The following is a 14,662-nucleotide window of genomic DNA, read 5'->3' on the forward strand; positions in this document are numbered from 1 at the left end:
AGCAAATGGTGGTATTACTGCCATTTTGTAATATAACTTGAAGTCCAGAATTGCAATACCTCCTGTTTTTTTTGTTTGTTTGTTTTTGTTTTTCTTTTTCAAGATAGCTTTGGCTAGTTGAGGTCTTTTCTGACTCATACAAATTTTAGGATTGTTTGTTTTAGTTTTGTGAAAAATGCTGTTGGTATTTTGAAAGGAATTGCTTTAAATCTGTAGATGCGGGGATCCCTGGGTGGCTCAGCGGTTTAGCGCCTGCCTTTGACCCAGGGCACGATCCTGGAGTCCCGGGATCGAGTCCCACGTTGGGCTCCCGGCATGGAGCCTGCTTCTCCCTCCTCCTGTGTCTCTGCCTCTCTCTCTCTCTCTCTCTCTCTCAAAAATAAATAAATAAATCTTTTAAAAAAAAATCTGTAGATGCTTTGGATGGTATAAACATCTTAACAATATTTGTTCTTCCAACTCACAAGCATGGAATGTCTTTCCATTTCTTTGTGTCCTCTTGAATTCATCAGTGTTTAGTTTTCAGAGTATAGGTCTTTTACCTCTTTTAAGTTTATTCTTAGATATTTTATTGCTTTTGGTGCAGTTTTAAATGGGATTGTTTCCTTAATTTCACTTTCTACTGCTTTATTATTAGTGTATAGGAATGCAACAGATTTCTATACATTGATTTTTGTTCCTATGACTTTACTGACTACATTTATCAGTTCTGTAGGTTTTTGGTGGAGTCATTAGAGTTTTCTATGTGTAGTATCATTTCATCAGATAGTGAAAGTTTTGCTTCTTCCTTATCCACTTGGATGCCTATTATTTTTGTATATTGTCTGATTGCTGTGGCTAGGACTTCTAATACTATTTTGAATAAAAGCAGTGGAAGTGGATATCCTTGTCTTGTACCTGATCTTGGGAGGAAAGCTCTCAGTTTTTCATCACCAGTATAATGTTGGCTGTGGGTTTTTCATATAAGGCCTTTATCTGAGGTATGTTCCTCTAGACCTACTTTGCAGAGGATTTTTATCATGAATGGATCTTGTACTTTGTCACATGATTTTTCTGCATCTGTTGAGATATTATTTTTAAAGATTTTTATTAATTAGAGAGAGTGGGGGGAGAGGGAAGTAGACTCCTTCTGAATAGGGAGCCAACTGTGGGGCTCAATCTCAGGACCCTGGAATCATGACAGGAGCCAAAGGTAGACACTTAACCAACTGAGACCCCAGGCACCCCCGATGGTGTGATTTTTACCCTTTCTTTTATTGATCTGATTTATCATGTTGTTTTGTGAATATTGAACCACCCTTCTTTCTATACCAGAAATACTCACACTTCATTGTGATGTATGATTTTTTAAATATATTGTTGGATTCAGTTAGTACTTTGTTCAGGATTTTTGCATCTATGCTCATGAGATATACTGACCTGTAGTATTCTTTTTTTGTGATGTCTTTATCTGGTTGGTATCAGGGTAATACTCGCCTCATAGAATGAATTTGGAAGCTTTCCTTCATCTTCTATTTTTTGGGATAGTTTAAGAAGAATAGGTTTTACATCTTCTTTAAATCTTTGGTAGAATTTGCCTATGAAGCTGTCTGGTCCTGGACTTTTATTTTTTGGGGAGCTTTTTGATTACTGATTCAATTTCATTGCTGTTAATCGATCAGTTCAAATTTTCTATTTCTTCATGCTTCAGTTTTGGTAGGTTATAGGTTTCCAGGAATTTATCCATTTCTTCTAAGTTGTCCAAATTGTTGGCATATGGTTTTCATAATATTCTGTTATAATTGTTTGTATTTCTGTGGCGTTGGTTGTTATTTCTCCTCTTTCATTAATGATTTTATTTGGGTCCTCTCTCTTTTTTTTCTTCTTCTTTTTTTTTAATGGCTAGAGGTTTATTAATTTTGTTGATTGTTTCAAAGAACCACCACCAACTCTTGTTTTCATTGATCTGTTCTATTGTTTTTTAGCTTCTATATCATTTATTTCTGTTCCAATCTTTATTATTTCCTTCCTTTTGCTGGGTTTGGGATTTTTCTAATTCTCTAAGGTTAGGTTGTTTACTTGAGATTTTTCTTGCTTCTTGAGGTAGGCCTGTATTGCTATAAACTGCATATTTTTTGTAGTTAGCTAAAAGATAGCTCTGAAAAATCTAGGGGTTTAATTACTTTATATGTACTTTGAACCATTCCTCATATTTCCAGCTGCATTCTTCATCTGTGCCTTTCTCATTGCTTGGTGCCTTGAATTGCTCTTCTACCTTGGAAATTGAATTTCTAAATGTTTTCCTGGCTCTTCTACTTTGGAAATTGGAAATTCTATCTTGGAATGTCATACATCTGCCACAATTCTGTTGAGAAATCTCTTTTGTATGATCTCTTCTCTTGTACTTGTCCCTTGTAATTTTTTTTTTTTTTAAGATTTTATTTATTTATTCATTAGAGATACAGAGAGAGGCAGAAACACAGGCAGAGGGAAAAGCAGGCTCCATGCAGGGAGCCCGATGTGGGACTTGATCCCGGGACTCCAGGATCATGCCCTGGGCTGAAGGCAGGCACTAAACTGTTGAGCCACCCAGGGATCCCCAATACTTGTCCCTTTTAAAAGACATTTTCTTAGGGTTTCAGGAGTGACCTGATATTAATATATGCTAGACACACACTTTTGTCTTACTTTTCTTGACAGAGAAAAGTTTGTGAGATTCATCCTTGTGCCTTCAGCCACATTTTAAAGCACACAGCCATATTGTGAAGAGTATTATTAGCTGCTCTGTCATGCTAACTATCGAGAATTTCTTCTTTCTCCTTTGTTTTCCTCTGCACGGTTAGGATCTGTAAGTTAATAGCTCTTGTATATACCTGTTTAATATGAATGATTTGTTTTAGGGAAATTGGGATGCATCTTAAAATCATTGATGTTGACATTGGTTTTGTCTTAGTGGCACCTAAAATAATATCTCTTGCACTTGAAACAAGTAGTAAAGTGAAAGATAAAACTCTTATGTTTATCTTGGTGGGGAAATGAACCTCAGATATATTTAACATATTCCATTTGAAATCAGTACTTAAAGTAACTTTCCTTACTGAGTTAGATAAAATAGCGTTTCAGGTTTTTTCGGCAGTACATTGTCCTTCTCGTTTTTGGAAATAGTTCCTGTGAGAGAATGCTCAGCAGTTTAGTGAAAATTCTTAATACCTGGGCAGTAGTTTTATGGGTGCTTCGTTAAACTGTCAATTAAAAAAAAAAAAGCTGTCAATTTATTGGAAGGTAAATCCATTTACAATCATAAGCACTCTTTGGTGTGTATAGACACGGCTATACCTATTACTCTAGATCAAAACAATGAAATTTTACCATATTGGTCTTATAATACAAAGCTGAAAAATATTTTATTTATGTTTATGTTTAATTGTGTTACGTCTTCCTTAAGCCTAATAGATCATTACTGAAAAGTATTAGTATTTTCTTTCTACTATCTCAGTGCCAAATCTAAACTGTCATGTTTTCTACTTTAAAGTCTTCCCCCAGCCACTCCTAATTATTAAATCTTTAATTTCTTCTATGTTCCCTTTGGCCTTTCTTAGTTCAGTTACATGGACTTGCTTTGTGGTCTTTCTTGTAATCTTATTTCTTGGTGGCTAATATATTTATTTTATTCTTTCAGAAACTTTACTCACGGTTTCCCTAGTTAAAGTCATATACTACTTAGTTCACTTATATGGTTTAGTGAATGAGGTTAAGAACTCCGTAATAACTATTACTCGGCTCTCCAATAGGGAGGGGTTTTACTACTCAGTTGCATTTAAACTACTGTATTTGACTAAAGGACTGACCTTCATTTCTATTCCTCCTCTGCTCTTAATTTTCTTGAAACCTTGAAGAACCTTCTATTTAGGTTTGTTTTATTGTGGTTTACTTTCAAAGGACTTATGCAATCTTTTAAAACATTTTAATTGTTAAAGTTCCATTTTAATTGAATAAAATTTTGTCTTTCAGAGTATCTTAAAGTGAGGTCACACGATCCTGAGGAAGCTATTAGACATGATGTTATTGTGTCTATAGTTACAGCTGCTAAAAAGGATATTCTTCTGGTCAATGATCACTTACTTAATTTTGTGAGAGAGAGAACGTTAGACAAACGGGTAAGTAGGAATAATAATTAGTAGGCATTCACTTTGAATACTTGAAGCTTAACAGTATTTCATTTGAAAATACTGAGATGAAGATGTAATTAGCCCTTTTTTAGGGTGCCATTTTAATATTTAAAATAATGTTAATGAGAATGTTTTATTTTTTTGGTTACATTAAATTTTGTTAGTATTTAAAAGTCAGATTATTTATTCTCTTCTTAAAAATGAGATGGCTCTAAATGATAGATGTTTTGCCTGGGCACTAATAAGTTACTTGTAAAGGCCTCCGACACAGATTCTTATGTTGTTGGGTTTTTTTGTTTTGTTTTTTTTCCCCACATGGGTATCAGTTGATAGTCCTTTAGCTGGTTGTATTATAATTTCTGAGGAGTAGAAAATAACATGTTTTCAACTTGGAAAAGCTAAGCCTATCAGAGCAGCATGCTTTTAGGCTATCGTCTGTGACCCTAAACCTTTCTTCTTGAGTGAGCACTCACTAGCTGCACTCAGTAATCATTGGCTTCTTAAGAAAGGTATTGTGTTATCTTATTCTTGTATTCATATTGCCTGAAGTATATTAAACAGTTAGTAAAGTGTAGAAGTAAATGTTCCCTCTCTCCTTATCCCCATCGCCTTTCCTTTGTGATATGAGTTTTACTGGACTTACTAAGCTTGAGTAATTTTTTTAAAGAATGAAAATCATTGATGTATTTGAGGGTTAATTAGCAAAGAAGGTGAGAGGCCTGTTGGTAGTTATGGATAGCTTTGACTAGGTAAATACGTTATGACATTTTAATTGTTGCTTATAAGGTTGATTGTGCTGTCTTCATTTAATGCTCTCTTTGATAATGCTGGTTGTGGGTGAAGAATAGTTGGGCAGGAATTGTATAGTTTTCCCTCCAAATCTATTGAGTATTCAGAACAACTTATTTTAACTAATAAATTTAGACTTGTCCTTATTGAATATTTCATAGGGTATTAATGAAAAGGCCAAAAGGCATAGAGAAGGAAGAGGAGATTGGCCTCGTGGTAGGATAACAGCCTTCTAAGTGTTCAAGTAGTCTTTTTCTTTGTTACACTTAGAATTTGAGCCTAGTGTCTGTGTATTATTGGGGTTTCAAAAATTCACATAATTTTTGATAATCATGTATTCATCATAGGGCTGCTTGGTTCATTCATATAAATATTGTGTATCAAAAATAATTGAACATATTTATGTTGTTGGCAGTATTAGAATATGCTCTATCTTTAAATTCTCCTTAAAGCAGCAGTTTGGGGAATTAGAGATAAGATAGAGAATTAGAAAGTTTCTGCAAACAAATTGAATTCTTATGAGTAAGGCTTTTTAAAGTATTTTATTTCAGTATGTATCAGTCAGTGGATGGATGAGGTAAGGACTGTTATTAATCTGCTGTAAGTAATTGAAAGAAAAACCAAGGGAAGAATATCACTATGAAAGACAGACTGCAAATGAAAAAAAAAAAAAAGAAATATGTGCACCTTCATGAAGTTCTAAACATTACTAACATCCTTCTGATTGTGGTGCTCTTTGTGTAAAAGTAAAGAATAAACCCATCCCAAGATAATTAAGCAGTATTAGATATACTATAGCAAATAGATGTTTTATTGAGACTGACGCACTGCTCTGAGGCACCTGCAAATAGGTATTTAAAAAAATAGTTTAATACATTTCTCTTCCACTTGAGCTTGATTCTCAAATACACAAAATGAACCGAGTGTCTTTACTGAGCATTTGATAAAACCAATGTCATGTATCTTTAATTGAAGTATGTTTAATATACACCATCAATTAGAAGAAGCATATAAGGGATAGGTCACAATTAACTCATTCTTTGCCTTTTAAAATTTGGTAGCATACTTTCCCTCACCAATTCTAAGTGACTTGATGTGATTTTGATTAACTTTTGTTTTTTAGGGGAAGGTGAAGGGTGTAAGATATTAAAACATTAAAGTTCTGTATTCATGTTGCTGTCTCTGTACCTTACATAGTAGATCTATTAAAGTCATAGTTGTGTTTTTTTCATAGTCATTATAAATTGATATCCTATAACTGAGGATTGATGTATATTGTGTAAAGTAACTTAAAAACAAGAAAATAGACTTTCCTGAAATATAATGTGAGCATTTTTAAATTATAAGAAAGCACATTTGTTTTTACTTTAAGTGGAGAGTTCGTAAGGAAGCCATGATGGGACTTGCCCAAATTTATAAGAAGTATGCTTTACAATCAGCAGCTGGAAAAGATGCTGCAAAACAGATTTCATGGATCAAAGACAAATTGCTACATATATACTACCAAAATAGTATTGATGATCGGTAAGTAGAGGACACCATATGTAAAATATATGGTGCTTTTGGTGTATTTAACTATTGTTGATCTGTTGTTTTAGGCAAACTATTTTCTTTGTTACTTTAAGGGCTCTCAGTTTTTACTGCAAGTCAAAGGTAGTGACTAGTTTTCTTCCCACCAAAGCCATAAATGAAGCAGTAATGTATGTATAACTTTAGGGAGGGATAACAGCTTTTATGTTCCTTTTTGTATACTATTTTTAGACAGCAGTACTTAAAAGTAGAAATGTGTATAAAAATTTAAATTTTATTTCAGAGATTATTTTTCAAATAAAATATTTTCAAATAAATGAAAATATATCCCTTGAATTATAGACATTTTAAATAGTTTCTTCTAAAGGATAAAAAGCCAGTTTATAATTTTATTTGAAATACACTATCTGAATATAGTCTTTGTGTTTTTCTATTGCAGTATAAGGTTAGATCTTGTATGGATCCTAACCATTTAGTAGTTAATAGATCTGTGAATCCTGCTTGCAGTCTGAATTGATTTCACTTGATTGAATTTGTTTTAAATTGTTAGATCCAAATGATCTTGCCTATTATATATCAGAATGAGAAAATTAAGAATCTTACAATTTTAAGAGTTAGAGAAACTAGAAACTGAATGTCTTAGGTTAACATTATCTAAGAAAGTTCATAGTTACTATCTTTATAAAATTGACATTTTTAGACTTTTTGAGTGTACAGCATCATTGCATGGAGATTTGCATTATTATTATGACTAACCAAGTCTTTTTTCATGATGCTTATACAAAAACCCAGAAGAATCTTAAAAATGTCAGATGTGAATTTGTCACTTGGAAGGACCTGGTGTAGTTTTTTTAACACTTTGTTATTCAGATAAGGAAATTGAGTTCCTCATATACACTCAAGGTCATGCAGAGGTAATTATCTTAGCTGGATATAAGACTGTTGCCAGTGCATCCAATTAAATCTTTTTCCAGCCCCCCTTCTTACAGAAGGAAATTATTGATTTGGAAATCTCATCTCCACTCAGAAAGCAGAAACTTCTTTTTATATGTATTTTTTGTGTGTTTTGGAATTTTTTATACAAATTTAATACATTAAAAAAATAATTACAGTACCTTCTCTGTTTTTGTAGATTGCTTGTTGAACGGATCTTTGCCCAATATATGGTTCCTCACAATTTGGAAACTACAGAACGGATGAAGTGCTTATATTACTTGTATGCCACACTGGATTTAAATGCTGTAAAGTATGTTTCAAATGTCCAGTTTTGTTCTTTCATCTTTTTCAGTGTACTGGATTTTATGGGGGGAATAAAACACAACTATATTTTTAAATGTTAACAATTTACATAATGTAAACTTTGTTTAAATGGTCAGATACAATAAAATACTTGGCTGTTTTTTCAGAAGGTAGATTACCAAGGATTCAGAGATTAACAGGGATTTTTTTTTAAGCAATTAAAAAATATAACTGCTTGACATGGAGTCTTTCAGGATTTGATTTTTTTTCCCCTGGACATTCATATTACTGTTTCAAGAAGTATTGATGTACCCTTTTGATTGTCTTTTCCTTAAGGTGTTAAGAAGGTACATATTGAGAAAATCCTACCACCTTATTTTGACCTGATACCGATTTGAAATTTGCTGTAGGGCAGTAGGGTACATATTTTTATGCTACATAGCATCAACATAGTGTTACAGTTTGGCATTCGGGTAAGCACAGATATATTTGTATGACCATTTTTAATTCAGAAAATACCTGTGAGTGCCTGTATCTTAAGGAATTGGAATTTGGACATGGGAGAGACATTGCTAATTGAATCATACTGAGGGTTAGGAAATTGAGGCCTAGAGATTGATTTCCTCTAGGTATTAGAAAATGTAGAATCTTTGCATTCCAGTAAATGTAGTTACAAGTGTTGGGGATTAAATGTTCAGAAATTGGAAGTCTATGGAGCTGTATATAATTTTCATTCCTACATCTGCTTAATGGGACTTTTGACTTTCCTCCCTCCATGGAAATAATTATATGTGCTATTTATATCTTTCATAGAAACATTGAAGTAAAGGTTGTAGAAGGAGAAATGTAAATTCCTTATTACCTGCTGTATTTCAGGCAGAAGAGTATGTATTATCAATGGCTGCTTTTGTGCTTTAACAGCAGAATTGAATAGTTTCAACAGAGACTGTATTATATGGTCCACAAAGCTTAAAATATTTATTATCTGGCCTTTTATAGTAAAGCTTGCCAACCCTTCGTGTAAGTGATATTTTTCTTGTTTTTCACACGAGAAACTGAATCCCAGAGGTCAGTTAATTTGCACAAAATCACACAAGTTAGTAAGAGACAAAGTCAGGATTTGAATTCTTTTCTGCCTGGTTCCAAAATTCATTCTTTTTCTTCTGCATACAGTAAAATATGTTGCTACCATATTTAGTTGATTTTAAAACATAAGATTGTCATATACTAACACCTCTAGAATTAGAATATATCCTCATCTTAGTGCAGTTGATGGCTTCTTAGAATGAATGAGATAGATGTCGTATTTGAAACAGCTTATGTGAAATCATATCTAGCCTCGGCTCATCCGTCATTCATGAATAAAATAGAAGATACTCTCAAGCAAAAAAGGAGAGTTCACTCATATATCCTACTTGAAATTACTAAAGAATAATAATTTCTTTTGGCAAAAAGGAAGTTAAATCCAGAAGGAAGGAATACAATGCAAAAAGTGACAAAATTTTCAAAGACTTTTGTAGCTTTAAATAATCAGTACAATAAATCAATAACAAAATTTTCTTTACAAGGAAAGGAGGTATAGATTAAAAAGTAGGTTAGCATCTAGGCTGATACTTAGCCAGCACTTACTTCCTGGAACCGTATGTATGTTCTCTTGAGAGTCCTTGATTCCTTACACCAACCCACTCTCCCCTGTCCCTGGGCACAGTGAAATGACCTTCTGGCCCTTTTTCTTCTGCCAGTAGTTCTGATTGATTGGTGCTGTGCCTTTGTGAAAAATTTTGAATACTAGGTAGACCCTATCAGATAACAGCATGTAAGATGGTAGCTATAATGTTCTGTGGTTCTTTTATCATAGAAGAGTGAGTGACCCTCTTCTATCATAAAGAGAAGCGTGATTGATTAATTAGGCTGTAAATTAAGTATGCAAATTAAAATTTTGAGTTGCTCTAAGAGAATAGAATTGGGATGTATAACTTCCAAACCCATAGGAACAAAAAAGAATTAATGAAAGCTTTAATATGAGAAATGGAAAAGAAAATTAAAAAATAATTGTAAATGGAAAATACTAAATAGCAGATATAAAGCTATATATTTCAGGGCCGCCTTGGTGGCTCAGTCATGATCTCAGGGCTGTGAGATGGATCCCTACGACTGCCCACCCCTTCTTTCGACTCTCACTTGATCGTATGCTCTCTTTTCCTATCTCTCTCTCTCTCAAATAAGTCTTTAAACAAAACTATAACATATGATTCATCAGTTAAATAACAAGTATGTTTGATTGAATTAAAAAGTAAAAATGCTAATTGCAAGAAATACACTGAAAAATGACATAGAAAAGTCTAAAGTAAATTCCAATCTGTGGACCAGTTGATTTTGCAAAAATGGTTGGTGAGTCAATAGATTTTTAACTGTTTTAAGTTAAAACACTTAAAATATTTTAATATTTTAAGCGATTTTTAAAATTTTAATCAATATTTTGGAATTGACTAGCCAACTGTAAATCTAATACTTAACAGTTTATTACTTTAATACTTTAAATTTACATTTGTGAATTATTTCTCCAAAAGTCTTTACATTTATTGTTATGAAATATTTAATGCATACAAAGAAATCACATGAGTTTCAAAGTATAGTAAATAAATAAATATATTTGTGAATCTACACCCATCTTGTGAACTCTTGTCCTTTTCATCCTCCTGTCCTCCACACAGAGGAAACTATTATCCTTAATTATGTATTTTTCATTTCCTTTTAAAAAATAGTTTTATCATGGTGGCTCAGTAAGATAAGTGGTTGACTCCTGATTTCAGCTTAGGGTCCTGGGATCTCCGGGTCCTGGGATCGAGCCCTGTGTTGAGCTCTGAGCTCAGTGTGGAGTCTGTGTACCTTTCTCCCTTTGCCCCTCCCCCTGCTCTGTTTTTTCTTTCAAATAAATAAATTCTGTAAAAAATGATTTTATCTTAGGTATTATCCCTCAATAATATTTATTTTTGCTTATTTTTGAGCTTTATGAGAGTGGAGTAATTGTGGGTATAGTCTTTTGTGGCCTCCTCCCCCGCCCCGTTTTGTTATGTTCCTCAGATTCATCCATAACATACGTAGCTTGTTGGTCATTCATTTTCACTATGGTATAGAAATACATTATGTCACAATTATATCCTGTTATGTTGTCATTGGAAATTGGAGTCAGTGGAAAGAATTGGTATCCCCCCCCCTTTTTTTTTAATACAAAAGTAGTGCCATTATGAGCAGTTTTCAATTTAGAGTACACATGCAATGGTCTCTCTAAGGTATGATTATGAATGGTTCACAAATTTGGCTGTATAATTACTTACGTTTAAACAATACTGACAACCTGAATCTCACCTTCACGGATTCTCATTTAATTTGTCTGAAGTGTTGCTTTGGCATGGGGTTTTTAGAAAAGTTTCTATAGATTCTAATGGGCAATCAAGGTTTGGAATCACTGATACATAGCTAGGAGTAGAATTGCTGAGTGTGTACATTGTCGGCATTATAAACTAGTATCAAAATATTTTCCAATATGATTATGTTCATTTGTTTTCCCACCAGTGGTTTGCAGTTTTCCGTGTTTTTATAAAACATTATCAGACATCTTACTTTTTGTGAATCTTTTGGGTCTTAAATTTTGTCTCTTTTTTTTCATTTTTGTGAATAGTAGTAAGCTTGATGTTTTCCATAATGTTTCTAATATTATCACAGTCCTCACCACTCTGTATTGTAACATCTGGCCTACTTTCTTTATTTACATTACCATTCTAGTCCAGAAGCTGTTTGAATTTGTAATCTCGAATTAGTTTGAAAGACACTTAAAAATGGCTGCTTGGCAGGCAGGTTCATTTTGAGAACTTGTTTGATAAGATCTTTCTTTCTTTTTTCTTTTCTTTTCTTTTCTTTTCTTTTCTTTTCTTTTCTTTTCTTTTCTTTTCTTTTCTTTCTTTCCTCCTTTCTTTCTTTATAAAGATCTTATTCTGTGGCCATGTTTTTTGGGGGAATACTTCCTTTATTTAAAATTTTTGATGTGTTAACAGTTTTATAAGCCCCTCAGTTAACTAAATATCTTTTTTTAGATTTATTTGAAAGAGAGGAAAATGCACACATGCATGCACAAGAGAGAATTTTCAAGCAGACTCCCTGCAGATTGGGGAGGCCTACGCATAGGGCTTGATCCCACAACCCTGAGATCATGACCAAACCTAAACCAAGAGTTTAATGGACTGAGCTTAATGGACTGAGCCACCTAGGTGCCCCACTAAATACCTTGATTAATGAAAAGGAGAACATAGGCAGGTTTGAGTACTCTCCGAAACTGGTATGTGTTGACACCTCCACCAAGTTGCCTAAAACAACTGTTAGTGAGTGACAAGAGTTAGTGGTAGTTTCATGTGTTCTGGTTATAATGTCCTTCATCAGGCAGACTCATCTAGACCGTTTTTGTACTGCTGAGTCAGGTGGGTAGTTTGCCAGCTGAGAGTGGAATGTTAGAGGAGAGGTTCTTTTCAACTTTTGTATGGGTTTCTGATGCTACCCAAGGGTAACTTTTTTTCTTTGAATTAGTGAGAAGAGTAGACAGATAGCAACTGTAAGAGTATCTGTGCTCTCACCAAATTTTTACATTTATTTTAGTGACAGAGAGCTGGAGTTTCGGCTCATTCCAAATTGTATTTGTCTTCCTGTTGTGGTGATATTATTTCTACTATTTTTTTTTTCTTTTTAAAGGACTATTTAGGAAGACAAACACAAGGACAAATTGTCTTTGATGCTTAAGATAATTTTATTAAAGGACTTGGAGATGGTTTCCCTAAAAATATAATACAAAATCTTAGTGTTGGTCACTTTTTGACTTATACTATAGCCATAAGAGTTTATAATGAGCTTTAGAATTGCTTGAGATTTCATCTTTAAACTAATAAATAGCTGTTAGAAGTATAATAATTTCTGCTTTAAGTGAAGGCAAGTTTCAAAATCCAGGTCTGTCAGAGTTGTAATTAATGATGAAGTGTTAGGAAGCAAGAGACAATTCATTGACTTTGGAGTTCAGGAGTAATTTCACAGATGACTACTTACTCTGTTTCTTTGAAAATTATTTTAATTACATAACTCTTACTTAGCTATTAGATTTTTACAGTCCTCTCTCAGGAAAATGATCAGTATTCTGATCATTTTTCTTTTAATGTCTACATTCTTAAAGTGTACCAATTAAATTTTTAATGGAAATTTAATAACTTGAAAACAGTATAATTATTTTTAAATTTAACTTCTAAGATCAAATGCTTTTGCTTTGCTAGTACCATTTTGAGATGACCACTGTAAGGGAATTTAAGTGTCCAAATTTAAACTATTTTATTTCCATAAAAATATCCAGAGGTATTCTTAAAATACAGTATTAAGGAGGAAAATGAAAAATTTTAACAATGAATTCTCTATCAAAAGAAGGTGGTTTTATATGCTTTTGTGTACTCTATTATTGTTTTATGGCAATGCTTCATATGTGTGGAGGTTCAAAGTGTAGGTAAGTGAAAACAATAATGAAAAGTATTTGGGTTTGCAAAATTTCCTTCTGAAATACTAAAATATGTATGATTTTGAATTCTGTAACTTAATATTTCAGTAACATTAACTGTTCTCATGATTTATGTATTTTTTCTTGAGTATGTATATAATCTTTTTAGATTTAAATTTCTGTTAGAAAACAAAAAGTAGGGGATCCCTGGGTGGCGCAGCGGTTTGGCGCCTGCCTTTGGCCCAGGGCGCGATCCTGGAGACCCGGGATCAAATCCCACATCAGGCTCCCGGTGCATGGAGCCTGCTTCTCCCTCCGCCTGTGTCTCTGCCTCTCTCTCTCTCTCTGTGACTATCATAAATAAATAAAAAAATTAAAAAAAAAAAAAAAAAAAAAAAAAAGAAAACAAAAAGTATTTAAGAGTATTAAGAGGACATCAAAAATTCTGCCATATAAAGATAATCACTTATATATAATATGTAAATACACATATTTGTATAACCCAATATATATAGCATGTAAATGTCTAACTTAGATTGTATATATATGTTTATATATAATATATGGAACATATAGAATATGTTATAGTTAAATATTACATGTAATGTTTTAATTTGTATAATATATATAATTTATATAATATGTGTTATTTAGTTAACTATGTGATATCTATACTTCAGACTGTAGACCTCAGTGAGTCCTTAAAAATCTAAACACATTAGGGGCACCTGGATGGCTCAGTTGGTTGGGCTTTCTACTCTTGGTTTTGACTCAGGTCATGATATCAGGGTCATGAATTTTTTTTTTTTAAGATTTATTTATTTATTCATGAGAAACACAGAGAGAGAGAGGCAGAGACATAGGCAAAGGAAGAAGCAGGTTCTTTACAGGAGCCTGATGCAGGACTCCATCCCAGATTCCGGGATCATGACCTGAGCTGAAGGCAGCTGCCCAACTGCTGAGCCACCCAGGCGTCCCAGGGTCATGAAATCTTTAAAAAAAAAAAAAAAAAAAAAAAAAAAATCTAAACACAAATTCTACCTTTAAATAGCAAGAATTTGAAGATTAAATAAAACAAGTGAGAGATTGTTATATTTAACTTACATTAGTTTGATTTATACATATTTTAATCTTATAATGACTATATATTTATCTGTAAGTATATAAATATGCCTTTTATATAACATACATAAACATGTAATATATAAAATTACATTATAAATATTTGTTTTAGGAAAAAGTATCCTCTATTCTCTGAGCACTAACTCTTCTGTTTGTGGCTTTGATTCCTTTTCATCCTGTCTACTGTAGGTCCTTACCCCATCAAATATTCCTTTATTTCTCAAGTTTACAATCTCTGTAGGTAATTCCTATCCCCTAGCTTATACACATGTTGCAGTTAATGATAATTCTTCCCTATTTTTATACA

The 14,662-nt window shown here is 33.0% G+C and overlaps 1 protein-coding gene across 4 annotated transcripts in view; it reads left to right on the top strand.

The window, feature by feature from the left end:
• The window catches only part of PDS5B (PDS5 cohesin associated factor B), a 185,950-nt gene that overhangs the window by 94,059 nt on the left and 77,229 nt on the right, over window positions 1–14,662 (top strand). For all 4 annotated transcript variants that reach the window (XM_041766309.1, XM_041766312.1, XM_041766311.1 and 1 more), the window contains exons 11-13: window positions 3,991–4,136; window positions 6,310–6,461; window positions 7,600–7,713. In XM_041766309.1, the coding sequence (XP_041622243.1) occupies window positions 3,991–4,136; window positions 6,310–6,461; window positions 7,600–7,713 (412 nt within the window). The remainder of the gene's footprint in view (window positions 1–3,990; window positions 4,137–6,309; window positions 6,462–7,599; window positions 7,714–14,662) is intronic.

Source organism: Vulpes lagopus, chromosome 8 (genome assembly GCF_018345385.1).
Source record: "Vulpes lagopus strain Blue_001 chromosome 8, ASM1834538v1, whole genome shotgun sequence".
In the NCBI taxonomy this organism is placed as follows: domain Eukaryota; kingdom Metazoa; phylum Chordata; class Mammalia; order Carnivora; family Canidae; genus Vulpes; species Vulpes lagopus.